At 40.8% G+C, this 25,815-nt stretch overlaps 2 protein-coding genes across 7 annotated transcripts in view; one reads left to right on the top strand and one right to left on the bottom strand.

Annotated features, from left to right (window-relative positions):
- The window catches only part of tspan4a (tetraspanin 4a), a 194,360-nt gene that overhangs the window by 12,356 nt on the left and 156,189 nt on the right, over nt 1-25,815 (bottom strand). For all 4 annotated transcript variants that reach the window (XM_085459723.1, XM_085459732.1, XM_085459709.1 and 1 more), the window contains 2 exons: nt 15,796-15,897; nt 13,637-13,768 (listed from right to left, as the gene is read on the bottom strand). In XM_085459723.1, coding sequence (XP_085315849.1) covers nt 13,637-13,768; nt 15,796-15,897 — 234 coding nt within the window. The remainder of the gene's footprint in view (nt 1-13,636; nt 13,769-15,795; nt 15,898-25,815) is intronic.
- On the top strand, nt 1,179-8,906 carry LOC146719057 (uncharacterized). 3 transcript variants are annotated; one of them, XR_014920905.1, is made up of 2 exons: nt 1,179-8,743; nt 8,856-8,906. XR_014920905.1 is itself a non-coding variant. In XM_085459689.1 (2 exons), the coding sequence occupies exon 2, from the start codon at nt 2,309-2,311 to the stop codon at nt 8,162-8,164; it is 5,856 nt and encodes a 1,951-aa protein (XP_085315815.1). In that variant the 5' UTR covers nt 1,179-1,490; nt 1,603-2,308; the 3' UTR covers nt 8,165-8,906. The 3 variants fall into 3 exon arrangements, 2 of the variants coding, with proteins under 2 accessions (XP_085315815.1, XP_085315823.1); XM_085459689.1 differs by having other exon boundaries at nt 1,179-1,490; nt 1,603-8,906; XM_085459697.1 differs by having other exon boundaries at nt 1,179-1,761; nt 1,797-8,906.

The following is a 25,815-nucleotide window of genomic DNA, read 5'->3' as shown; positions in this document are numbered from 1 at the left end:
AAAGGAGACAAAATTAATACTGAGCAGAACTGAGCTCAGCCCTCCACAATAGTCCCAGTTTCTCGTGTGGCCTCTTGGGAAAATTAATTGCCCACCTCTGATCTCGAACCATGCATTCTGTGGCTGTTTCTGCAGGCAGCATCTGGCACCCTTGATATGATTTCTGAAACGGCCCATTTGCTATTTTGTTGCAATAACTTAATAACATCAGACGCCGAACGGAACAAAAATCGTTGCCATTACTGTTCATCGCCTTCACTCCTAATGATGTTGTATGACTGGCTTAGTGCTGCTGGACTGCAGGAGTCTCGGTGTGTGAGGTAACCGTAACGCTCTCTGTCCTTAATGATGACGATCAACTTCAAATCTTATTTTTATCTCCTCCATATAGGATGATAATAATCAGATGCTGCAGTTGGCACACCTGTTGTCTGCTGGGAGCTGCGCCTCTCTTTTCTTCTTTTTCATTAAACATAATAGCTTCATTACGCTTAAAGGCTCACACCTTATACAGCCACTGAGACACTTTGCCAGTGCCAATTATTCCATTTATATTATTTGACATTTTCTTCCCATTAAAAGCTACTGAACCCATTTGATGGATATTCCAGAGAATATCGTGTCCACCGTGGAACGGTCAGACCAAAGTTAGGATTTTCTAAACATGGAGATGAAACGCAAAGAAAATGGTGGGTAGCAAAAACTTGAAAGCACTAGAAAGCGATGCCTGTTAATGCAGAAAGATTCAGTGGCAGCACCTGCTGTACTAACAGCAGGGAGATTCAAGGCAGCCAGGCTGCAGGAGAGGGGCAGAGATCAGAGATGTTCTACAGAACAGGCACAGCGGTAGGCAGGTGAAGTTAACTAACTAGCTTTGGGCATGTGTTAAGGCTGGTCTATTTATCACTCACCATCAATAATTAAATGCACAGTTTAGAAAAATTATGCAATCATATAAATCAGTGTGTTTCAAGTGTGGGGTGCTATACAGTGATCAACCATTCAAACCAATTTAAACCGCTGACAGGCTGATCAACAATGTAATGTTCTGCTTGGGTGGTGGCATGAATGTGGATTTTACTTTGACGTACACCACTTCATAAATATTGCAGACCCCACCATTCAGCAGGCCAGTGCGCCCCGGCACACCACAAAAACATCTCGAAGATTGCTGTAGCTGACGCTGAAATGTTTGTGTGGGTTGCCATGACAACACCAAAGTGAATCTGAGATCGTTATTGTTTTCTATTTGTTTTCTTTATTTGCTTCTCATGCTTGTGTACATTTGCAGTAGGAAAGGTAATCTATGAATCCAGTGATATATCCTGCTTATAAGAAATGTTTCTGTTAAAATATTATTGTGAAGTAGTCACTTCCTGTGAGTTGCGGGAACCGGAAGTTGTGCGCGGGAGAGACAAGACAGAACAGTAACACGGCGGACTTTTCGGAATATACAACTTTTCTACTGCTGGTTTTACAAGGCGTACACGGTAAAAAATCATTATGCTGTTATTTGTTTAACACTTGTGCACCTTGTGAAAGGAAATAAGTGGCTGAGATGAATATCATATGTGCTATCGATATTATTTTACTTGTTTCTAGTTTTCACGGTGCTCCATGATTGTGAGAGGAATAAAAGAATTGTGGACATCAGTACGAAGCGTGGATTCTTTCGACCAGAGTAGAAACAGTGAAAACGTGTCCCAATCCATCTGGAGGCTTCGGTGTGCAAAGCTCTTCTCATCCTGCAGCAAGCTACAGGTCTCGGTTGCTTCTCATCCTGCAGCGAGCTACAGGCTTCAGTGGACACGTTGCTTTGCATTTTGTGACAACCAATCGGGAGCTGCAGATTCAGCGGACACTCCAAGAAGCGGTTTCAGGCTAAAGCGTGAGTCCTCAGGCTATATTGCGCAGTTATTATGCCTCATGAGTTGATGGATAGAACATGAGCTACAAATTTGCTGTAATGGACAAGGAATTAATAGTGTTCAAATTTCGGATTGTGTAAAAAAAAAAAAACAACAACAAACAAACAAGCAAACAAACAAACAAAAAAAGAAAAAAAAAAAAAAAAGAAAAAAAAAAAAGGACAATCTGTTGAAGTTCTGGAAATTATTGTTGTTTTCTTACCTGTTGCTTGCAAGCTTCATGAAGGCTGAAACTGAAAATTTATTTGCTGTCATACGTAAGAATCTAAGCTAAGGTTCCTTTGTGTTAATTTTAATAATTCTCCGCCTATTACATCCATTCTTGTAATTACCTTAGTTATCTTGTCCTCTTCATAAGATACCCCCTTTAAAGTCTGAAAATGTCTAAAGATGGTCATAGTCACCCTGATGTTATGTCAGAAGTACAAGATGCAGGGGATTTGGAAGAGGAAAAAAGTGTAGTGTCTGAGAAATCTGAGACAAAAACAAGAAAATCCTCTCGTGAAAGGCGATTAACGCCAAAAATGCAGGAACTGAAAGATCAAGAGTTAACTCAAAAGGAGAAGAGGTTCAAAGCAACATACGAGAAATGGAAAAGCAACGTAAGAGACATTCGCACAAAGTTAAAGCGAGTATGCTCTGAGAGTGACATGTATGATATGATGGATGAGGCTGAGAAGCTTGAGTCTGAATTAAAGGAACAGTATGACAGAATTCGACTCCAAACCTCACCAAGTCAAGAATTTCGAAGAAAGATCGATGCATGCTCAGCCGTGACGGCCGACTTGCTGCAGCTGATGAGAGTACGTCTGACTGAAGATGAAGGTGAGTTTGACACGGTGGCGGAAAGATCAAGGTTACGCATGCTACTTGATAATGAATATGCTAGGTCCATATATGGATCCACAGCCTCCAGAGTTACTGCACCCAGCTGTCACAATTCTAACCATCTCTCAGAGTCACCTAGCATTCCAGCTATGAGAGCGGAAGTGGCTGCTCAGCTGGCTGCAAAGAAAGCCGAAATTGATATGGAAGCTGCCATCGAAGCTCAACGTCAGCAGTTGAGAAAACTTGAAAATCAGAGGGACATTGATGTAATTCAGGCAAAGCTAAATGTCTACACTGAAGAAGAGGGAAGGGATGGGACACGCAGTCCTCCATTCAGCAAAGTGAGTGATGCACACCCCTTCGCTCACCACATCCCAGATCAAGAACGGCAGGTTGTGCAAAACGAGACATCATTGGTCCAATCGCTACAAGAGTCATTAGCTCTTACTCGCTTGCCAACTCCAGAACCTTCTGTATTCTCGGGCGATCCTCTGAAGTTTACAGAATGGAGCATAAGCTTCAAAGCCCTCATAGAGAGACGATGCTCTGACCCTGCAGACAGGCTATTCTACCTGCAAAAGTACATAGCAGGTGAGGCAAAATCCTCTCTTGAAGGCAGCTTCTACAGAAAAGATGAAGAAGCCTATCAACAAGCATGGGATAGGTTAAATGCTAGATATGGCCATTCCTTTGTAGTGCAGCGGGCTTTCAGAGATAAGCTAAATGGGTGGCCGAAGATTGGTGGAAAGGAATATCTCAAGTTAAGAGATTTCAGTGATTTCCTCCAAACATGTAGTAATGCCATGCCTCACGTAAAGGGCTTACAGGTTCTTAACGACTGTGAGGAGAATCAGAAAATACTAGTCAAGCTTCCTGATTGGGTGACATCTAGATGGAACCGTTATGTCACAGAGCAGCTAGATCGGGGCAACGACTATCCAAGCTTTCATGAGTTTGCTTCCTTTATCTCTAAGGAGTCACGCATCGCATGCAATCCAGTGTCATCCTTACATGCCTTAAGGCACTCTGCAGAGGCACCAGCAAGAGAGATGAAGCGTTCAAAAGCAAACACGTTTGCCACAAATGTGAAACCCCCGATTCCATCAAGCTCCACCGCCAAATCTGACCCTGGTGAAATCAAGTTGGGAGATGCAGGGAAACCAAAGAAATGGACCACACCAACACAAAATTCCAATAATGGCCAGTGTATTTGCTGTAGTGAGAACCATTCCATACATAAATGCAAGAGGCTTATGGACATGTCTGTAGAGGATAAGAAAAAATGCATACTTGAAAATAAGTTGTGTTTTGCATGTCTAAGAAAGGGTCACAATTCTAAAGACTGTAGGAACAGGGCCATGTGTGGCATATGCAGAAAGAGTCACCCAACGCCATTGCATGAAGATCGTTCTACAGCAGCATCAACACAAGGCGCAGTTGAAGAAAGTACGTTGTCATTATCATGTTGTGTGAGTGGAGGTGAAGGTGGGAGTACATCAATGATAGTCCCAGTGTGGATCTCAACACTTAGTGCTCCGGACACTGAAACCCTAGTGTATGCACTATTGGACACTCAAAGCAGTCACACATTTGTTGATCAGGAGGTGTGCGAAAAGCTACAAGCAACAATGGAACCAGTGAAACTTAAACTTTCCACCATGATGGGGAGAGACTCAGTCGTGAAGAGTCAAAGAGTATGCAAGCTCAAAGTTAGAGGATTTTCCTCTAATGTTTCCATCAGTTTGCCTCCAGCCTACACAAGGGACTTCATTCCCCTTGACCGCACACATATTCCCACTTGCCAGACAGCCAACAAATGGAAACACCTTGTAAGCATGGCCCAGGAGATACCCCCGTTGATGGACTGTGGTGTTGGATTGTTGATTGGATACGACTGCTCCAGAGCGTTAATTCCAAGAAGGGTCGTCACTGGGGGTGACTATGAGCCTTATGCTATTGAGACGGATCTTGGTTGGAGCATTGTGGGAAGCGCACCACAGCGTGTGCAGGCTAAAGATGTGACTGGTTTTTGTCATCGAGTGTCTGTCAGAGAGGTGCCACCCATAACACCATTTGCTGTCATCAAGGCCCTGGAGTCTGATTTTGCAGACACAAAACCTGGTGACAGAAGCATATCTCAAGAAGATATTTGCTTCCTGCAGATCTTGAAAGACAGAATCCAACAAAATAAGGATGGTCACCTGGAGATGCCTCTCCCTTTCAAAGCACGTCCGCATCTCCCAGACAACAAAGGGCTGGCGTTAGTACGGCTGAAGCATCTAAAGAGGAAGCTGGACAGAGATCCCAAATTCAAAATAGACTACGTGAGATTTATGGAAGGTGTCTTCAAGGATGGAGATGCAGAGAAAGTGGAAAACCAAGCAGAGCTGGGGAAAGTCTGGTATATCCCACACCAAGGAGTTTACCACCCCAGAAAACCAGGAAAAATCAGAGTGGTTTTCGACTGCTCTGCAAGGTATGAAGGCACCTCCTTAAACGACCATCTGCTAACAGGACCTGACCTCACAAATAGCCTAACAGCCGTGCTGTGCCGCTTCCGTAAACATCCCATCGCAGTCATGTGTGATGTGGAGAAAATGTTCCACAGGTTTCATGTGAGCGAGGATGATAGAGACTACCTGCGGTTTCTCTGGTGGGAAAATGGAGACACAAACTCTGAACCCAGAGAGTACCGCATGAAGGTTCACCTGTTTGGAGCATCATCATCCCCTGGCTGCGCCAATTATGGCATGAAGCACCTTGCCAGCCAATGTGAGAAAGAGTACCCCTCCGCAGCTAACTTCATCCAGAAACATTTCTATGTCGACGATGGTCTCATAAGTGTAGAGTCGGTGGGTAAGGCAATTGAACTGGTCAAAGAAGCCCAAGCCGTGTGTGCCAAAGGAAAGCTGCACCTTCACAAATTTCTCTCCAACAGCCGAGAGGTCCTTGACTCTGTCGATGTTGCAGAGCGTGCTACGGAGGTAAAGAATGTTGATCTTAATCACGAGGATTTACCAGTTCAAAGAGTGCTAGGTATAAGGTGGAATGTTGAAAATGATAGCTTCTCCTTCAAGGTGTCACTTGAGGAGAAACCAGCAACGCGCCGAGGGATTCTCTCAATTGTGGCCTCCTTGTATGACCCTTTGGGGTTTCTAGCCCCAGTCATTCTTGAAGGGAAAAGAGTGCTGCAGGAGATGTGTCAGAGAGGCACAGGGTGGGATGAGCCACTACCCAAAGGCTTGAAGTTAAGGTGGGAGACTTGGATGAAGGATCTGGAGAACCTGGAAAGAATTGAAATTCAAAGATGCTTCATACCTGACAGCCTTGGCGAGATTCAAAGAGTCGAGCTTCATCATTTCTCTGATGCAAGCAGTCAAGGGTATGGCCAGTGCTCTTACATCAGAGTGGTAAGCAGAGAAAGGGTATGCTGCTCCTTGGTCATGGGCAAGGCGAGGGTTGCACCAACCAAAATAGTTACCATACCGAGACTTGAGTTAACTGCAGCAGTAACCTCGGCATCTGTGAGCAGCATGTTAAGAGAGGAGCTAGAACTCAAGGTTGATGACGAATATTTTTGGACAGACTCAAAGGTCGTGCTTGGTTACATCAATAATGAAGCAAGAAGGTTCCATGTGTTCGTGGCAAACCGCGTGCAGAGAATTCGAGAAACCACCGATGCACGGAAATGGTACTATGTTGACACAGGAGAAAACCCTGCTGATCATGCCTCGAGAGGCCTCAAAGTAGCTGACCTCATCAAGTCAAATTGGTTCTCTGGTCCCAGCTTTCTATGGGAAAGAGAGATAGCCACAAAACAGGCTACTTCAGATTTGCTGGTGGGAGACCCAGAGGTGAGGACTACTCAGGTGTTGAAGGTTGATGTAGCAAGGCAGTTTGACATCCAGAAGCATCTGCTGCGGTTCTCAAGATGGACTACAGCTGTCAACGTCATTGCTCGTATCCAGCGGCTGGCAAAGAGGATCAGGACCGCTGAGCCTTTAAGCGTGGAAGAGAGAAAGCAAGCTGCACAGACTCTCGTCAAGCTTGCACAACAAGATGCCTTTCAAGAGGAGTTAAACACACTCAGCCAGAAACTAGGAAGGCTGCCTTGCAACCACCAACTCTTTCAGCTTGACCCATTTCTCCAAGATGGCATAATGAGAATAGGAGGAAGACTGAGGAAGGCATCTGTGCCTCTTGAGTTAAGACACCCAGTGATCCTTCCTAAAGATGGTGCTGTTACAAACCTCATCATTGCACACCATCATACCAAGATACAACACCAAGGCAGAGGACAAACCCTCAATGCCCTGAGAGCCAATGGTTACTGGATCACTGGTGGAAGTAAGGCTGTAGCCCAATACATCAGGCAGTGCGTACAGTGCAGGAGAGCCCGCGCGCCACCAGAGGAGCAACGGATGGCAGATCTACCTAGTGACCGTGTTGATCCCACACCACCATTCACTTATTGTGGTATGGACTGCTTTGGTCCTTTTCACACCAAACAAGGTCGCAAAGATCAAAAACGGTACGGCCTCCTCTTCACATGTTTTTGCTCAAGGGCAGTGCATATAGAGATGTTGGAGGATTTGACGACTGACGCATTCATCAATGCCTTGCGCTGCTTCATTGCCCTTCGTGGAGCTGTTAGGCACATTAGGTCCGATCAGGGAACTAACTTTATGGGGGCAAGAAACGAGATGGCAAAGGCTCTGAAAGAACTTGATAAGGAAAGAGTGACTGCATACCTAGCAGAAAATCAGTGCGACTTCCAGATGAATACGCCCCACTCTAGTCATGCTGGAGGCGCATGGGAGCGTCAAATCCGGACAGTGAGAAGCGTACTGAGCACAGTCCTTGCCTGCAGTGTGGGAAGGTTGGATGATGCTTCATTGAGGACATTCCTTTATGAAGCTATGTGCATCGTGAATAACCGCCCACTCACTGTTGATAACATCAATGACCCCAAAAGCTTGGAGCCACTCACACCGAACCACTTGATCACCATGAAATCCTCAGTCCCACTTCCACCTCCAGGTAAATTCGTCAAGGAGGACCTGTATGCTAAGAAACGGTGGAGAAGGGTACAGTATTTGACTGAGCAATTTTGGCACAGATGGAGAAAGGAATACCTGGCCAATATTGCTCTGAGACAGCGATGGCATACACCAAGACGTAATGTGGAGGTGGGTGACATTGTGATTCTCAAAGAGGAAGATGTTCCTCGCAATGAATGGAAACTTGCTAGGGTTGTGGAAGCACATGAGGATGATGATGGACTTGTACGGAAGGTGACAATCCAGACTGGTGATCGGAAGTTAGGAAAGGGAGGCGAACGCCTCGTCCACCCCTCAATCATTCAGAGACCCATTCAGAAATTAGTGGTCCTGGTGAAAAACAGCTAAATGGGAAAAATGTCATTCATTGATTAGATTTCCCTTCTAAAATAGAAGTTGTCATTATGCTGTACTTCATGCACATGTTATGGAGATGTAAAATCTACTGTTCATATTGTTGAATTCATTTGTTGAGAAAAGAATATTGTTTATGTCAATGCAAGAATGTTTAAAACAACAACATGGTGCTTGGGAATTACCATTGATATAATGAGAAATGCAAGTGTATTTACGTTCTCAATTGTAATAATCAAAGGTAATTGGTGGGAGTGTAGCTGACGCTGAAATGTTTGTGTGGGTTGCCATGACAACACCAAAGTGAATCTGAGATCGTTATTGTTTTCTATTTGTTTTCTTTATTTGCTTCTCATGCTTGTGTACATTTGCAGTAGGAAAGGTAATCTATGAATCCAGTGATATATCCTGCTTATAAGAAATGTTTCTGTTAAAATATTATTGTGAAGTAGTCACTTCCTGTGAGTTGCGGGAACCGGAAGTTGTGCGCGGGAGAGACAAGACAGAACAGTAACACGGCGGACTTTTCGGAATATACAACTTTTCTACTGCTGGTTTTACAAGGCGTACACGGTAAAAAATCATTATGCTGTTATTTGTTTAACACTTGTGCACCTTGTGAAAGGAAATAAGTGGCTGAGATGAATATCATATGTGCTATCGATATTATTTTACTTGTTTCTAGTTTTCACGGTGCTCCATGATTGTGAGAGGAATAAAAGAATTGTGGACATCAGTACGAAGCGTGGATTCTTTCGACCAGAGTAGAAACAATTGCAATAGAGAAGCCGCTGCACTGATCCTTCCAGTCGAACAAGATCCTCTGGAACACGTCTGATGCACAGAAGTATATGCTGAAAACTGCAGGATCCAGGAGATCTGCTGCTAATGAGCTACATATTACTGGGCAGATGGTTTTAACACTGAGGTCGATGGGCGTACATATATAGAAATTCATGCTGTTTGCTAAAGTCTAGCCATTATTGTTTTAATCTGTGCAATCCAAAGATCAATTTGGGTCACCAAAGGTTACTAAAACATTAGAGCATGTGTGACAGGCTAATAATAAAGGCTAGCTGTAGGGGACAATTTGATGCATCATCCGCCAATAGGAACTCATTAGTCATCAAGATGTAGCCCGCTGAAAGACTACAAATTTAATAAAATTCAATAAAAAACAGTTTGGAATGAGAGATAATTCTGAAAATAAGTGCACGGTTGTTCAGGGATGAAATTTCTTTAATATAGGTGCACGACTGTTATATGTATGTATGTAAAAGAAAAGAGGCCAATTTTCTCACCAATTCATTAAACCTCCAGATTGATTTAACGATTGAAGTGCTGAGACTAACTGCGTTCAAGAACTGTGTTCATGGCAAATCTAACGGAAGAATATCAAGAGAAGAGGTAGCTGCTTCAGTTCAGAATAATTATGTTGCAATGACACTGCAGTAATGTAATGATACTGTAGTAAAACATTCAGTGGAGCACAGTTTTACAGGGTGATGAACAGGCCACAAGTAGGTGGGTTTGAATGAATGTGCTATTAATACCAGCTGTCCCTCCATATTATCACAGCATACTCAATTACCTCTCCAGAAACAACATCCAGTCTTGCTAAATCATGTGAAGCTTTGCAAACTGTCCAGACAATAACACGTGTTCCATTTTTATTCAGTCAAACCTGCAAAAATGATGTATACTATATATACTACTACTACTATTTACCACTGCAATCCCACAGCTTCCTCACCTTTCTCACCGGTGCACGGACAAGCATCTATTTATCGTAGTTCTGGCCTTTTGAACCTTTTGGCTTTTTAAAATCCTTTTTGTGTGCGATTTTGCAGCAGCCGAAGTGCAAAATAACACTAAATAACACTGACTTATACCAACTTTTGCCACACAATGCAGCTGCGTCTCTGAAAATAGAATTAGGAGAAATCCTCACAGTCGCAAGCAAAAAAAAGCTGGATCTCTGAAGATGAAAGAAAACCCTGCTTTTTGAATGCTTCCAGAGATACATGAATCTACTGAAAATTCCCCTTTGATATCAGGCAAAGACAGCCTTATGAAGCCAGCAGTAAAATACATTGACTTTTTCATTAAACCTTTCTTATCTTTATTACCTGCTTTTGTTCAGGACGCTACCAGCATGCTTAACAAGCTCAAACAACTGGAAAACACTCACACACATACAGACAATTTCAAAACCATGCACATTAAGTAATTGTACACAATTATAGATCATGTGCAGGGCCCAGCAGCACTCGGCTACTTTTTTGGTGGTCGCCATAATCCCATGACAATTAGGAGTGATGGATGTTCATCCGAGGTAAGCACATTATTTTTCAAAGCAACAATAGACCTAATCTTAAGCTATCTTTAGATAACAGCAAGGAGAGAATACAGCACTTACATCTTACCCTTACCATCTTTGTACACATCTGTATTTAGAGTTTTCATCCAAAGTGGCTGGAGGAAAATGCCTCTTACGGTCAGTTCCATGGAAAATTTGCAACGTGGGTACAGAAATAACAGAAACTAACCTACAAAGAAATGTTCCCGAACCAACAGAAAGAATGTTATAAATTGGCACAAAGTGCGGGTATGATTGAAAAAGATGATGTATTGATCCAGATCTTACCTGACCCACCAGTTTTAGCAGGTCTTTGACTCTACAAGATGAACAGCTACACAGCTATCATGATTGGGTCTAACACCTAGGGGAGGGGTCCTACAAGTGCAATCAATGAAGTCGTTGCACAGACAGATCTCCATCTGGCACAGATGGAGATCTGTTGTTTTCTCAAAAGGAGTTTACTATTAATCATTTCAGTTACTGCAAAACCTCATCGATCATCTATAGGCTAGAATGTCCCAGCTGCAAAGTTGTTTACACGGGAAAAAAATGAGACATTTACAGGAGAGCAGAGCACAAACACTCCACATGCACGGGCAATATTAGTTAGCCCATGGCTAGACACTACCTGGACCTCCATATTAGTAACCCATCTATACTGTAGGCCTTTGGAAGTGATTACATCATTCTTTCCATACAAAGATGTGACACATAAAGGAGACTTAACCAAAAGGAAGCTTTCTGATTTTATAAATTACAGGCCTGGGTTAAATGACGACTTAGATTTTACTGTTTTATTCAATCTTATTTGAATCTTATTCAATTTAAATAGTTAGATTGACTAAGATTCAAGTTACACTCATGGTATTATAGCAGTATAATACAATTACACTAGTGATTTGCATTCGTATTCTTCTGAGCTTCAACACCTGGCTTAGGTTTTTAAGTTTGCCATTAGTGAAATCCCCCCAAAAAGGAACTGTTTCCATGAAATCTGTTCCCTGGTGAATGCCTGTATGCTGAAATGGAAAGGAGCTTTTTCAATCTGAATTAAACATGGCCAAGCCGTGAGAGTAAAAGTACTTTGAATGTTATTTAAAGATGAGAGTACCTTGAAGTGCTTTGATTTTTAAGCTAAATTGCACTGCTGGCTTTAACCTGGCCAGAATGTAAGATCCCGATAAAAGAAATGCATGTGAAATGCAGTTATTCTGTTTCATGCTTCTTTTCTTCTAATGTGCTGAAATCCACAAGGAAAACAAAAACTCTCTGTACGGTCCAGCTGCTAAGAATTAAAAATATGACACTAATAATACATTAGAAAAACATTAGTAGCACCAGCAGTCAAGTCCTTCTGGAGAGAGGTGATTAATTCAATAACCACTATAATGAACACAAAAATCTCCCAGGCCTCCTGTTTACTTGGTGAAGTGCTGGGCTGCTGAGGTTTAAAGGCTTCTCCTTTTTTAACTGCAAAATGACTGCTGACAATTTGTGAGTCAGACTGTTTTGAAGCAGATGAATTAGACGTTGATTGTGGTCCTGAATTGATTTCAGATTCGAGATCAAGCAAAGAATTGCCCGTTAACATCCCAAATTACAATTACTTACCAAGTACTTGGTATGCTTGGATAATCAAGCGTAGGTAAGAATTCTGATTGGATGCAAAAGCAGCTTTATATGGATTGAACTTTTAGACATTTTAGTAAATGTGAGCTCAGAGGCATCATGAAAGAGGCTTATTATGCTTGTCCTTATTTTCTGTCACATATACTATATATACATACATGGGGATGCTCAGGCTGCTCTACACTCTCGGTTCCAGACAGTTCTGTCTAGTCTTGACTCTGTATGTCGGTGAGCACAGAAGCCTGTTGTTCAAACCTTCTGTTTGGGAGGGGCAGCCAATTAGAAAACAGCCACTTTTAAGGTTGAGTGAGAGAAGCTAAAGTAGTCTGTTTCAGAGAGCAAATGAACCGAGCCTTAGTATAAGGTCATTAATGATTATTTAGAACGATGAATCATGTAAATATAATCTAGTAGAGTCATTTTGTCTCAAATCAAACAAGCCTTCTGCTCGACAATCGCCGATTTGGATGACAATTTTACAGCAGAACATTTGAACATTTATGATGATAGCTGTTAAATTTTAGTTTCATATATCAAATATTTTCAAGATACATTTGGTTTGAAAAATATCCGTCGACCCAATTTTTTTTAATTTTTTTTTTTGAAAATGAATATATCAGAAACTATTAGAGACAAAAGCCTGACATTTTCATTGGTCTTTCTTACCATCAAAATGAATCAGAATCTGTAATTTGGGAGAGATGCATGAAAAAAAAAAAGTACTGGCTAGGTAAAATGTGAAGAAAAAGGCCTGCACAGTCCTGCAAAGACTCAATTTTGAGCACACACTATAACCCCCCCCCTGCAAATTCGACATGGTGTATTACAAAATAAAGCATGTAGAATCTTTTTAATGTGAAATTCACAGGCACATAGATGAAGAAAAAGTCGTTTTCAGTCAGCGTCCATGTTGGATTGAACGAATATGATAAGTTGTGCCACAAAAACAAAAGTATCAGTAGACTGCTCGGTCCAAACAGAGGAAAATACTGGAGGTACTCTTATTATAACTAAGAAAATTACACATTACATATGCTTAATAACGTTTTGAAGTTAAGACTATTAGCAAAGTAGGATATTGACTAGATATTTACCTGAATCAGAGAACTGTGACACGTAATTGCTCCTCTGAGTTAAGCAAAACCTCTATCATTAATACTATCTCCATCATTATCTAACAGTAGGCTGCAATGCTCTCAAGTTTTCCAATTTTCAAGTTTACAACACTACATTTAATTTGTCTTAAATCTTTTAAATTTTTCTCACGTGCAGTTGTGTTTATGATTTTGCAGGTGATTAAAATGATACGTGGCTGCGCTGACTCTTTACACACCAAATGTGTTTGAGGATGGGTTTAGCAAACTAAATATATCCTCTGCAAAAATAAAATTGTGGAAAAAAACACCACAAAAGAAGGAATATCAGTAGCACAATTTGAAGTTGTTGTATACTTGGGTTTATATGTCTGAACTCACCGCTGTCCACCATGTTCCCGGGTTGTCCAGGCCACAGTTGTCGCTGTACTCCAGGCAGCAGGAGTCTGGCACGCGGCTGGCGTTGTAAACCTCAAACCAGTCTGTGTGGTTGGTCACTCCACAGCAACGAAACTGCGCCGGGAGAAAAACAATGAGCCTTCAGAGTCTGACCTTTTGTTATCATCACACTGAAATCCTAATTCACGGCAAAAGAAATATACATCCTCCAGTGATGGGCACGAAAGCTGTTTACCTCGCACGAATTAAAATTCCTTGGGTAAAATAACCGATATGTGCTGAGCATATAAAACACCTCATCCGCCTGATATTGAGCTGTAGCCGTCTCAAAGCCTTAAAATAACTTTCTAACTCGCCCCACTTTTCTTTTAAATAAATATTTCCCCGCTTTGAGATTGGTATAGATTTTTTTTATATAAGGCATCGTGGCTTTCACCACAATTCATTTCATCAGTGTAGTTGAAAAGATTAAATGCCTCTGAAAGAGATTTATTTTTTCATCTGGTGGACTTAAATTCCACAGGGGAATAATGCTGTCTGCGTGGGCACAGTTGGGGATTTTGTGTTAATTTAAAACTTACTCACTTCCTTAAACAATGGAAGCACTAACATGAGGAACTACAGAATTCAAATCACCAGAGAGAGCTGGGAAATAAAGATGTAAACTTCGGTCAGAACACACAGTCAGAATATTCAGATGTTATCACCTTGGAAAGTTAACGACCAAATGTGCGCAGCCAGTACAGATTTATTATACCGAGGATTCATTTAGTGCCTTTTGGAGCTCTTTCCTGCTCTGTCTAAGGTAGATCTACGTCTACATGCATGCATACATAGCTCCATAGGTGGCCATTAATAATATTCAGGGTGAACTTTGCTCCAGGGACATCTGCTGCATTATCCATTCAGTGAGTCAGCATATATGTAAGAGGCTTGGGAGGGAGTGACAGAATGAGAGCTGCCGTATAATGATCTTCATCTCAGCCAGACTCTGTGGAGACCCATACATACACACAGCGGCTGATCTGACAAAGGTGTGTGTGGGGGGAAATGCACGTTCACGCTCGTGCTCTAGCATTTTCAGGCAGCGGTTCATTCAGGCAGATTCTTCTTATGGCATGATCCAGCGTGCAGGAAGAAAATCAAATGTGCGCATTTACACCTACACGTATAAACACACCTGGATTTGCATACAGTATTTGCATAGCAATAGATTTCTTTGTCATCATTTATGTCTTATCAGTCACCACGCACACACACATTCACAGGTAAACACGCACTAGACACACGTATACACACCAACACAGAGCAGAGCCAAACAACCAGCATGCACCGCACATTTACTAATGGTACAAAACTACAAGCCATAACACAGGATCTGTGATGTAAAAAAAAAGAAGGTCCAAAGAGCCCCTAAGTCTGCGATCTATCATTTGATGTCTCCCAAACGCATTTTCTAACAGCAGCATCCGTCCTCTGCAATCCTTAATTCCAAATCTGTGTTTTTCACATTGTGTTTTCTTTGGAGAGATATATAGAGGAAGAAAACACATATATATATAAATATTGCAACAGGAAAATGCACATCAAAGTGAGAGCTGGAGACAAAGATTACCTCCGAGAGTCTATGATGTTTGCATTAATCTCGCTGAAAACATTTTACCACAGCATTTAAACCAGGAATGCTTTAAGTGTTTATTACTGTCAGAGTCATTTCAAGACACGTCTTCTGGTGCCATTTCTCAGATTGGTGGTGTTTCTTTTATTAGCCGACTTATAAATGTCCAGATCCTATTAACGGCTAAAAGGATTGCAGTATTTTATTCGTATATTACCCTGAAAGGAGAAATGTAAAACGAAATGGTGTTTCCGCATTTCACTATTCACTTATAATTTAACGTGATCCCAGTGGCACAAAACCCCCCCAAAACAAAACAAGAAAAAGAGACAGTGAAACTCTTCCAATAGCAAAGATAAGTACTATAACAATGAATAATGCAGTCAAAATGTCACAGATTCAAGCTTGTGTTGTTGTATTTACTATTATCGGCACAGTTATATTATTTCTTTTAAAGCAGTTAAATCTGAAATAGATGCATCCCAAAGCATCGCCTACTCCCTCCGGTGATCTCACAACTTACATCAGTTTGTACTATCATCCAGGCGTTGGTCAAACCCACGTTGCCCTCTGTGCCAAAGAGCTGCAGACCCTTCTTCAGATCTCTTTGGGCGTAGTGGTCAATCTGAGAACACAGGACAGGAAACGCGGTTATTTAAGGCAGGACAACAGGACAATTTACTTTAACAAAACTACTTTTTGCTACTGTGTGGGTGAGATGTTATAAAGGACATCTTCTCTATACATTTCAGAGCAGCTGGTTTCCATTTTCATCAGCGGAGGACAAATGTGATTTAAACTCAAGTGGCAACAAATAACCACAGACTCAGTTCTCATTTGGGAAAAGCACAATCTGTCAGGAGTGAACCAGAACAGAGTGTTTTTGATACCATATATTTTGATTTTGACTTGACGAAAGACAGTACTAAAATGTTTTTTATGAATATATATTGTTCTATTGTTTATCGCAGGTTTTCTATAATTAAACATACTTAAAATAGAGAAGAGAAGAAATTGCTCCGTTCTTTCATCAATGCATGAATGTGTCTTTGTCCCACTTATAAAGGCAGCAAGTATAGTAAAATAACACAGCTATAATTAGCAATCCACCTACATACATACATACTGAAAGCTTACAGCACGGAAATACTCAGTTCATCCTCAGCTACTGCGTATGTGAGTGGTGTGGTAAAAGTACACATAAGGCGTCCTTTGGTATTGTAAAGTAAAACCCTTAATAAATGGGAAGGATTACTGGTGTGAAGTGATGCATTTTAACCTAAACAGCAATGTTTTTCCAAACCAAACACCAGACCTAAACTTAATCAGCTGATTAAAGCTACTTAGATTTAGGTTTAGATTCTCAAACAAGATAAGAATCATTGTTTTCTAGGTGATAAACCTGCAACGCCTATCACTCCTCCAACCTAATGTGGACTTAAAAAGGTCTACAAAAGGGGGTTATTATCTTATCAACCAATATTTCCATGGTTGTACCTTCTGGCATCAGTGCCAACAAACACCTTGGAGTGAGAAAAAAAGGTAATATTTAATAGGATGAAAACACATTGTCTAAAACTACTGACTGGTACTGACTGGGGGGTTATTGAATGTCAAGAAAAAGCTGTACTGTTTTAAAGAGTTTCATTTGAAGGCAAAAAGAGTGCTGTGCTCACAAGTTAAACATCTGCCTACGACGTAGCCTACAAAAGTGGTCAACAGTACGCCACAGCTTATGAATGACTGACTCTTCACTGATGACCACAGGTTACGTTATGAGCCAAGATGGCTACCATCTGCCAAGGATTCAGTCATATTTTCCTCGTCCCAACCTGCCACACCTGCGTAACTCGTGCCTTTTGCTTTCTGTATGACAGTTTGAAGTAGAAAGTAGGAGGTTAATTTGGTTAATTTTCTACATGGATCACCCCTGTTGTATTTTGGTATGCTTGCTTTGTTTCTTTGTTTTTTCATGAGCCCCTAGACTGTCAAAAAAAGTTAGATTTAGGCACTAAAAAGTACTTGTTTAATTTTAAGAAATCATTGTGATTTAGCTTCAAATTTGTCACAACATTAACTATTTGTGAAAAAAATTGTCACGACAACCATCCATCAGTCATCTTAAACGATGGTGCCAGCAGGCTAAGCAGGGTATTCCAGAAGTCGTTCTCCACAGCAATACTTTCTGAGGCATTCCCAGATGAGGCATATAATCATCTGGCCTGGAGGGAGGCACATCCAAAGGGAGACTCTAGCACTTCACCTGAACTGGCTCCTTTCGACATGGATGAGCAGCACCTCGACTCTGAGGTCTCTCCAGATGTGCTTATCAGCCTATCTCTAAGGCTAAGCCGAGTCACACTAGAGAATAATTTGCTCAAGATTTTTTTTTTGGTGAGCATCAGACCGTTGATGACTGATAAATCAAGAACTTTGTCTCTTAGCTTAGCTCCATTTTTAGTCTGCATGTCTCTCTGTCCCAACCCAATGGAGAACTCCACTGTTTTGCAGCAGAGAAAAACATTGGCATGCTACTGCAAGTAAGAACCACCAAACTAATGCTGTAACTTCATTATTTTTGATATGAGAGGACAGCTGGTGCACATCTCTGAGACACCAGTGGCTGTAGTGGCTGTAGTTTCTGAGACCGCTGGAATGATCCCACTTGTTTTCTAGTCTTGTTTGTTCACTATATTGATTGGACTGATTAAAGTGGTTAAACTGCTGCATGGTTAAAGGAAAAACATGATAGGAAATTATAGTTTATGGAAGACTGGTGTTGGTAGTTGCATGCTTTGAAGGAATATCACCACTAAACATCGTTTGGATACATGAACTTTGAGCACTGAGCTGCTGCAGTCAGATCCTCACTCTCAGGCTATATTCCACACCACTTTTCACATGATATTAAAAGTGATAAACTGTGGTCAGCAGTGAGAGGACTAGATTGGATTTGGACGGCAGACCACTGAGCTGGTGTTCGGTAAACAGGCTCCATGCGGGTTTAGTTTAGAAGGTCTGGCTTAGCAGAGTGAACCTAAACAAACAAGATAAAAACCCTGAACAAAATCAGCTTTTGCAGTGAGCTTTGAATCAAGAGAAAACAAACTGGGGGCGTGAACACAGTCACAGAGGTAAACATGATTAAATACCCTCAAGCCTTTGAAGTTCATAAAATCTGAAGAAAAAAGAGAGCATGTGCGCTATACACACTGCGGGCAAACAAAAACTCCAAAGCCGCTCAGCCTTATTTACACATTTAGATGGTGGACCCCATCAAACATCAATCACATTGATCTCCACTGACCTCGTGCTTTCCTACACAGTAGCCTTTTAGCATCTGCTTTGCTCCAGACACATAACCCTTACATCAAGCCTGACTCAAAGCACTCAGATACTCAGTGAACACGGTCTTCATTTGACCAAACGACATTTAAATGCTCAATGTGCTTTGCTCCATAGCTCTTCTGGCTTTCTGTGTGTTATTATATCAAATATGAGAATATTTTGCTCTCTCCACAGACACTCTCCCCAGTTTGACATTTCCACGAGAAGAAAGTTATTTTAAATTGATGGCAAAATAGATAAGGGCCATACGTCAGTCTTTTAACGCTGTGCCTTCATCCAGCTGCATTTAGTGGCTGATTTTCTCCTTAAATACTGTCTGAAACTTGTTTAAAAATAGCAGAATGTCATCATAATCAAATGCAGATCCTATATTCGAGGATTCATTAAAGGTCATTAATGCCTGCTTGGCTGATGACTGTGTGAAGCTGTTTTATCAGTCTAGTGGCTGTGGGGGGGAGAGAAATGTGCCACTACCTCCGGAGCAATGAACCATGTGTTTTGCTTATAATCTCGTCATTGTCGTTTACAGTCACCCCTAACATCGACACAGATGCTATTTTCAGAATGTAGTAAAACACAAAGAGGCTAATGTTGTGGCCAAAAAATAAATAAATCAGCTCAAAGTGAAAGGACATGTGCATAAACAGTAAAACACGGTTAATGGTGACAGCTTAATATATTCACAGCGAAATTTTGCTCAGTAAATCTGTCACACACTGCTTTGTGTGGGGGTGGTGAGTATATACCAAATCCCCGAGTGCCAACAAGATACTTTACCAAAAATAATTACTTTCTTTTTTTTAAAAAATTAATTTATTTTTTAATATTATTTTCAAGTGAGCGCTGCACTCACAAATAGTCCCAGCTGTTTCTTGGTATGATCTTTTGGACCCCTTAACACATAACCATTATCTGTTACCATGGGGACAACAATCACAGAAGTGAAGTGCATTTTTATAATACTTAAAATTGTGACATCTTCACAAATTAAATGGGGAAAGCAGCCCATGCTCAGTTACTTGCTCCTGTCATGCAGTAAACTGCATCTTTTTTTTTTTTTTTTTTTGGAGTCTGCATTATGTTGTGTGGCAGAACTTAACTGGAAACGTTTGGTTTCACAACATGCGTTTTCCATCTGGCCTCTCTCATTCAGCCAGCATTCGATGTGTCCTCATCAGACAAGTGAACTTTACTGCTGACCTCTCATACAAGTGGAAATCTCAGAAAAAGAGAACAGCAAACCAACAGTGAAAAACAGAGTAAACCTTTACATTTAACATTTTACCCCTGCAGAGCACACAGGATGCCCTAGTTCTGAGAAGTAGTAACAGAAGACCTCAAAAGACACTACCAGAAAGGAACTGCTCCTTCTAACTCAATAAGCTAAGAATTGCTCTGAAAGTACAAAAGTATTAAAAGCGAAACAGGGACACTAGGAAGGAGAAAATCTAGCAACAATCTGACAAACCTAAAGGCCTGAATTATTGTTGCCTCTAAATAATTCTGTTTCTAGGCCTCCTGATTTATTCTACTTTATCATTTATTTGGAGAGGACAGAGAAACGCCTGTTTCACGTAGTTCAAATGAATCAAATTTCTCCCTTTATTTTTTGCCCTGCTTTGGTCTCCTCCAAACCTCTATGTAACATGAGCATTTTGAGGCTACGATGTTTGACTTCCTGGTAGCAGATACCACACTGTTCTTTTGGATTTTTGCAGCATTTCTTGAAGACCACAGCTTTCAGTTGATGATAAGAAAATAACAGAATGATTCACACGGCAACAAAAATGAAAAGTGGGAACAGTTATAAGCAAAAGAAAAAGACACAAAATAACATTATATTTTAAAAAAAGGAATAAACGGCTTATATTTCACAGGGATAAAGACATAAAAAATACACAATGGACATCAGTCGCGCCTTCTTCGAGGTGTAGTGATACAAATATACCAACAGACCAATTATAGCTTCGCTCACCACAGGTGTGCAATAATATTTACATCAATCATTTTCTTTAGTTTCCAGGGTCAATGGTCCATTTCTCTAGCCTTTAAGCGCGTCACCCAGGAAGTACATAGTAGTTTTTTTTAAAATACTAATATTCACATACTAAGAAATACTACCAAAAAACAAGAATTAGAGCAAAATTTGTAATATATAAGTACCAACAGTGTTGTCTTCACCTCCTCCAGTTGACCCACAACTTTACACAGCACCACTGCAGATGTCAGACAGTAAAAAACACATGGATCCATTGCAGAAAAATCTTAAACCTGCATTTTATCTTAAAAAAGCATGGTAGAAACCATTGATGTAGGCTCATGTCTTCAAAACTGGGTGATATAACGATAGCAACATCGACCTTTGATACCATCTATGGGTATGTATGATGCAGCTAGGCAGCAAACGTTATCAGTCCTGCTAATCTGTAACAGACAGCGTTTATTTATCAGGATAACAAAAGAATTTGTTTCTAAAAACATCAGGATTCGCTTAAAGTCCCAGTCTGAATCTGAGAAAGGTCTGCCAGCAACTAGGCCTGTCTTACCCGCTCTGTTTGATCAGCAATAAAAATAAGAAGCCTATTCACCAGAAGCACAGCACTACCTCTGACAAGCTTACAATATTGTTGTCTATTCTGTTTTTCATTTCGCGTACTCTCTAAGAGAATACCTGCCATATATACTGTGTGTATATACACACCTTACAGTATTGTTACTGCATTTTTCGATAAAAAATCATCAAAATGACAAAAACAGCAACTCCAACTGTACCAAGTTGCTGACAATAAATGCTCTGATAACCAGAAGCGATGAAGTAAGAAAACATTAAGAATGTGAACAAAGGAGTTCAGTGAGATGTGCCACTTAAAATGACTGATTCTCTTATTTCTGATTTATTTTTTTTGAACAGGCAGTTTCCTAATATTGTTCATTTGGGTGTTTCCTTAATAATTGGTGGCATCCTTCTCTGCAAATGACATTGCTCAGTCACAATTAGACGCTGCATTAGGATCCGTAAACACGTAAAAAAAAAAAATCGTAATTCGGATGCCTCAAAGATATGAAGATGAAAGAGAATTCTGAATGAAAAGAAAAATGACAACAGATGTAATTTCTTGCAACAATAAAGAAGCGCTGATTTCTAAATAAACTGGTGCCACAAGCTACAACATGACATCACAACAACAATGTCTAAAGTGATGTAAGAATCCAGCGCACGGGGCCTTTATGTCCCATTTGAGTGGACTGAAGTGAGCTGTGAGTCATCTGAAGAGCTGCAAATTAAAATAAAAAGAGAGGGGAAAGAAAAAGAGAAAACTTTTTATTCAAATTAGCATTTTTTTTTTCTAAGTAGGTCATTAGTAAAGAGGGACTCTGGTTAAAGTTAGTCAAGCAGAGAGTGCACAAGCCACAGCTGCACTTTTAGCTTGGTATTGATGTTGTCCTCGGTACTTGGGTCGCCCTTTGACTACACCAGTCGAGTCAAGGATGGGCCATCAATAATTTATATGGCAGCAATACAAGGAGAGATAAGAGATGTATATTGGGAGGAGAGCAGACACAAGATGAGCCAGAAAGATGTGGATTTGAAAAAGAGAAGCGAGATGAAGGCAGGCAAGATATTGGGTGCAGGAAAAAAGTAAACATGGGAAAAGAGGGAGAGAGAATGAGCCAAAAGGGCACAGCGCAGGTTAGAATGTGTGCAACGCAAATACACTGTGGGGAAGATGAAGTGGTTATATGACTGTTGGACTCTGGATGGCAGGCAATACAGGAAGCAAAGAAAAGAAGCTTTCCATCAGTGACAGCCCAGGAGAAAGAAATACAAGACAGGGATTTCAGAGGAGGGGAAATAATGACAAGAGAAATGCCTCAATTCACTTGCTCCCTCCAAACAGTGGATATCCATTACCTGTGCCATGAGGGGGAAGACAGAGTCAGAATGCAAAAAAAAAAAATGATAAAGGCACTAATAAAAAAGGAGGAAAGATCAATGATAAAAGTCCCCAGGGATTTCCTATGGCCACGTTATTTCACTCTAAGATGCCAAACTGCATAAAAAATGCCCTACTTTATCTTCCACAATGACATTACTTATTCTAAAAAAGAAGAATTTCAGCTTCACTGATCAAAGTATAAGCTGTGGACTTGAAATCTGGAAGTCATAGTGACTCTAGTAGCTTCATACCTCAGGACCATCCCAAATGCAGGTTCTATTAGTTATGTTTCAATTGTTTCATGTCGGTGTGATTTAGTAACCTGTTGGTCTCTGCATTGTTGGCATGTGCCTAAATGTTCCACAGTATTTCTTCCTTCCTCACCTATCGACTCCCCCTAAACTCACTGGCAAAGGCTTGTTTACTCCAAATACTTCCATTTTATCCTTCTGAAAAGGGAGTCCAAATTACATTCCCAGGACCAGTGTTGGTCAAGTTATTTGAAAAAAGTAATCAGTAACTAATTACTGATTACTTCCCCAAAAAAGTAATCCCGTTACTTTACTGATTACTTATTTTCAAAAGTAATTAGTTAATTAGTTACTTAATTACTTTTTAAAAACACGATTTACAACCTGAAGAGGTGATAAAGCGATAGATCTCTCAGCCCAATTCTACTTTTTCTACATAATCCATCATACAAAATGTAATCAAATGGAAAAGTCCCTTTTTAAAACTTGTTTTACTTTATGCATCAAGCAAAAATGTAATTATATGCAACATTCACTGACTGGAAGAAATTTGTTTAACATTTAAACCTATTTTCTGCACATTCCAGCACATAAATTTTTTTTTTTTTTGTGTTTACACTCACTCTTTCAAATAGATGCAAGTAAAACACAGCAGAAAATAAATAAAGTCAAAGACTAGCAGTCCTTTTGCTCTATTTTCACCTGTAAAGCAGGAGTAGGGTAGGCGGAGGTTTACCCTGGTGCAGGTGTGCCGCAGCGGTCAGTGGAAGGATACGGCAGTTTCTCTGTGAATTTCCCATTATGTGGTAGCGCACTCGGAGCTTGCTTGGAAGTTAAGGGGGGGTTTTTCGCTGTAAAAAGAAGTTTTCTTCCCACGCACGATGGACGCTAATGTTTTTGTCACTTTTTATGGAATCAAACTCAAAGTAAGGTCAGTACTTCCATGCTTTAAACGCTGCACGCTCATACTCTCTCCAGTACTCGATATATGATCCACTGTTGATCTGCACACAGCTGTTGTCACAAACGTCGCACTCGCTTACGTCACTGTCATGAGACATTCTCGCAAAAAAATCACGGTTTTAGTAACGCAGTAACGCAGCGTTCCTACGGGAAAGTAACGGTAATCTAATTACCGTTTTTGCAATAGTAATCCCTTGCTTTACTCGTTACTCGAAAAAAGTAATCTGATTACAGTTACTGCCCATCTCTGCCCAGGACATCCATCAAAAATGAGCCAAAGTCAGGTTTTCCAGAGCATTTCTTTTGACTCCAGAAGAACTTGCTTCCCCTAGAATATGAGCTTAAATCAAAGCGTTACACTGCATTTCGAAAAGGGTTTATAGGGAGATGCTGTCCTTCTGAAGAATCGGTTTACGTTTTGTCTGTGCCTCGGGACAGATTGCTCAATATTGTAGGCAACCTTCTTCTCAAGCGCGAAAGCCAGCAACCAGGACACGCAGGTCTCACATTTAAAGCTGCTGACGGAGTTTTTCTTGTGTCCAGGGAAGCAGTGATGACATATGTTAATTATTAAAGCGGGTGGCAAGCCCCTTTAAGTGACTAATCTCTGTCCTTAGCTGAGGCAAATCAAATACAGCCCCAGCTCTTTTCCATGCACTGCTTCTAATCAGTTCCTGATTAACACTTGGCAAACTTGGCAAACGAGTAGACAATCAATGCCACTCTCAGAAAGCAGCGAAGCAGTGGAATCAAGGTTTTGAAGGATGATACTTTAACAGCTTCAATCATGGCATTAGGCGTTAATACAAGATGCTGCACAATGAAATTCAACTGATATATAGGCATTCCTCTGGTGCCTGGTTTCAGCGTTGATGTTCTAAAAAACCATGTGAAACTATTCTGATGTGCAGCTGAATATCTCTTAAAGCCTTTTGCCTGCAGCTATTGACAGCAAACAGAAGCATTTTTCTGAAGCTGTCATCCAGTGCCTTCAATCTGTCCTTAACAGTTTTACATCACAGAACTATTCTGATCCTTTTTCCTGAGGTCTTATCACCTTTTAGCTGCTGCATTTCCTTCACTATAGTTCAGAAAGCCTGCTGTGTCTAAACAGAGTGCACACAGTGTTCGCACTGACGTCACGCCTTTGCCATTGTGACTCATCACAATCAAACAGATAATGATGAAAAAATAATAACTTCTCTGGAGCACTGACTCTGAGCCTCACAGGTGGATACTGTAGTCGAGGTTGGGTTATTGAAATGCTGCATGCAAAGCACCAGCAGCATCAACAAGGAAAAGCTTTCAGGTCAGCATTGTGGCAGCAAAAGAGAGCAGCACAAATGCCTTTTATATGTGCTTCGGTGAGAGGTGCATGTGCAGGCTGACTGCTGCGGCTATTATAAGTTGGTCTTGTTTGCTGAGGCTTTGACTCTTTTGTTTATTTAAAAAAAGTCATTAATTATTTAAATGACAAAAGTTGCAAAGAACACAGCTAATTTAGCCATGTCTGTATAATACTAAGCTTTGGCATCCCAGTTACTCTGGTACGTTGGATTGTTTATTCTAAGATTCAGCCGTAGGATAGCTCATTTTATGTGTTCCAGACAGGAACAGCCAGTGACAGACTGCAGCAAGAATTTCAAATTTAAAAAAAAAATGCTGAGGCAATGATTGATACAAACCCCTGGTAGAAATTGTGCTGAGAATTTTAAAATCTGAACACACCATCCATCCATCTATCTATCTAATACTTTTTGCTTCAAACTGCCTTATATCTGTGATCACACTAATTTAAAAAGGTGCTGGAAACAAATCACAGAGCTGCTGCAGATTTGCTGGCTTCACCTCCATGATACCAACCTGATGCGACTTGAATCCATCCCATTGAGAACTGGTGACAGTGGAGGCCATCTGAGTACAGTGAACTCATTGTGATGTTCAAGAAACCAGTTTAAAATGATTTGAGCTTTGTGACGCGCTGTGTTATTGTGCTGGAAGCAGCCATCGGAAAATGGGTACCCTGTGGTCAGTAAGGACATG

The sequence above is a fragment of the Copadichromis virginalis genome, linkage group LG1 (genome assembly GCF_057382275.1).
Source record: "Copadichromis virginalis isolate Kocher_CV1m ecotype Utaka linkage group LG1, C_Virginalis_male_GT1.1, whole genome shotgun sequence".
Classification (NCBI taxonomy): Eukaryota; Metazoa; Chordata; class Actinopteri; order Cichliformes; family Cichlidae; genus Copadichromis; species Copadichromis virginalis.
This window is presented reverse-complemented; position numbering and strand designations above follow the sequence as displayed.

Excerpts from the sequence above, each read along its gene's own strand:
- LOC146719057 (XM_085459689.1), top strand. The coding sequence starts at position 2,309 with ATGTCTAAAGATGGTCATAGTCACCCTGATGTTATGTCAGAAGTACAA.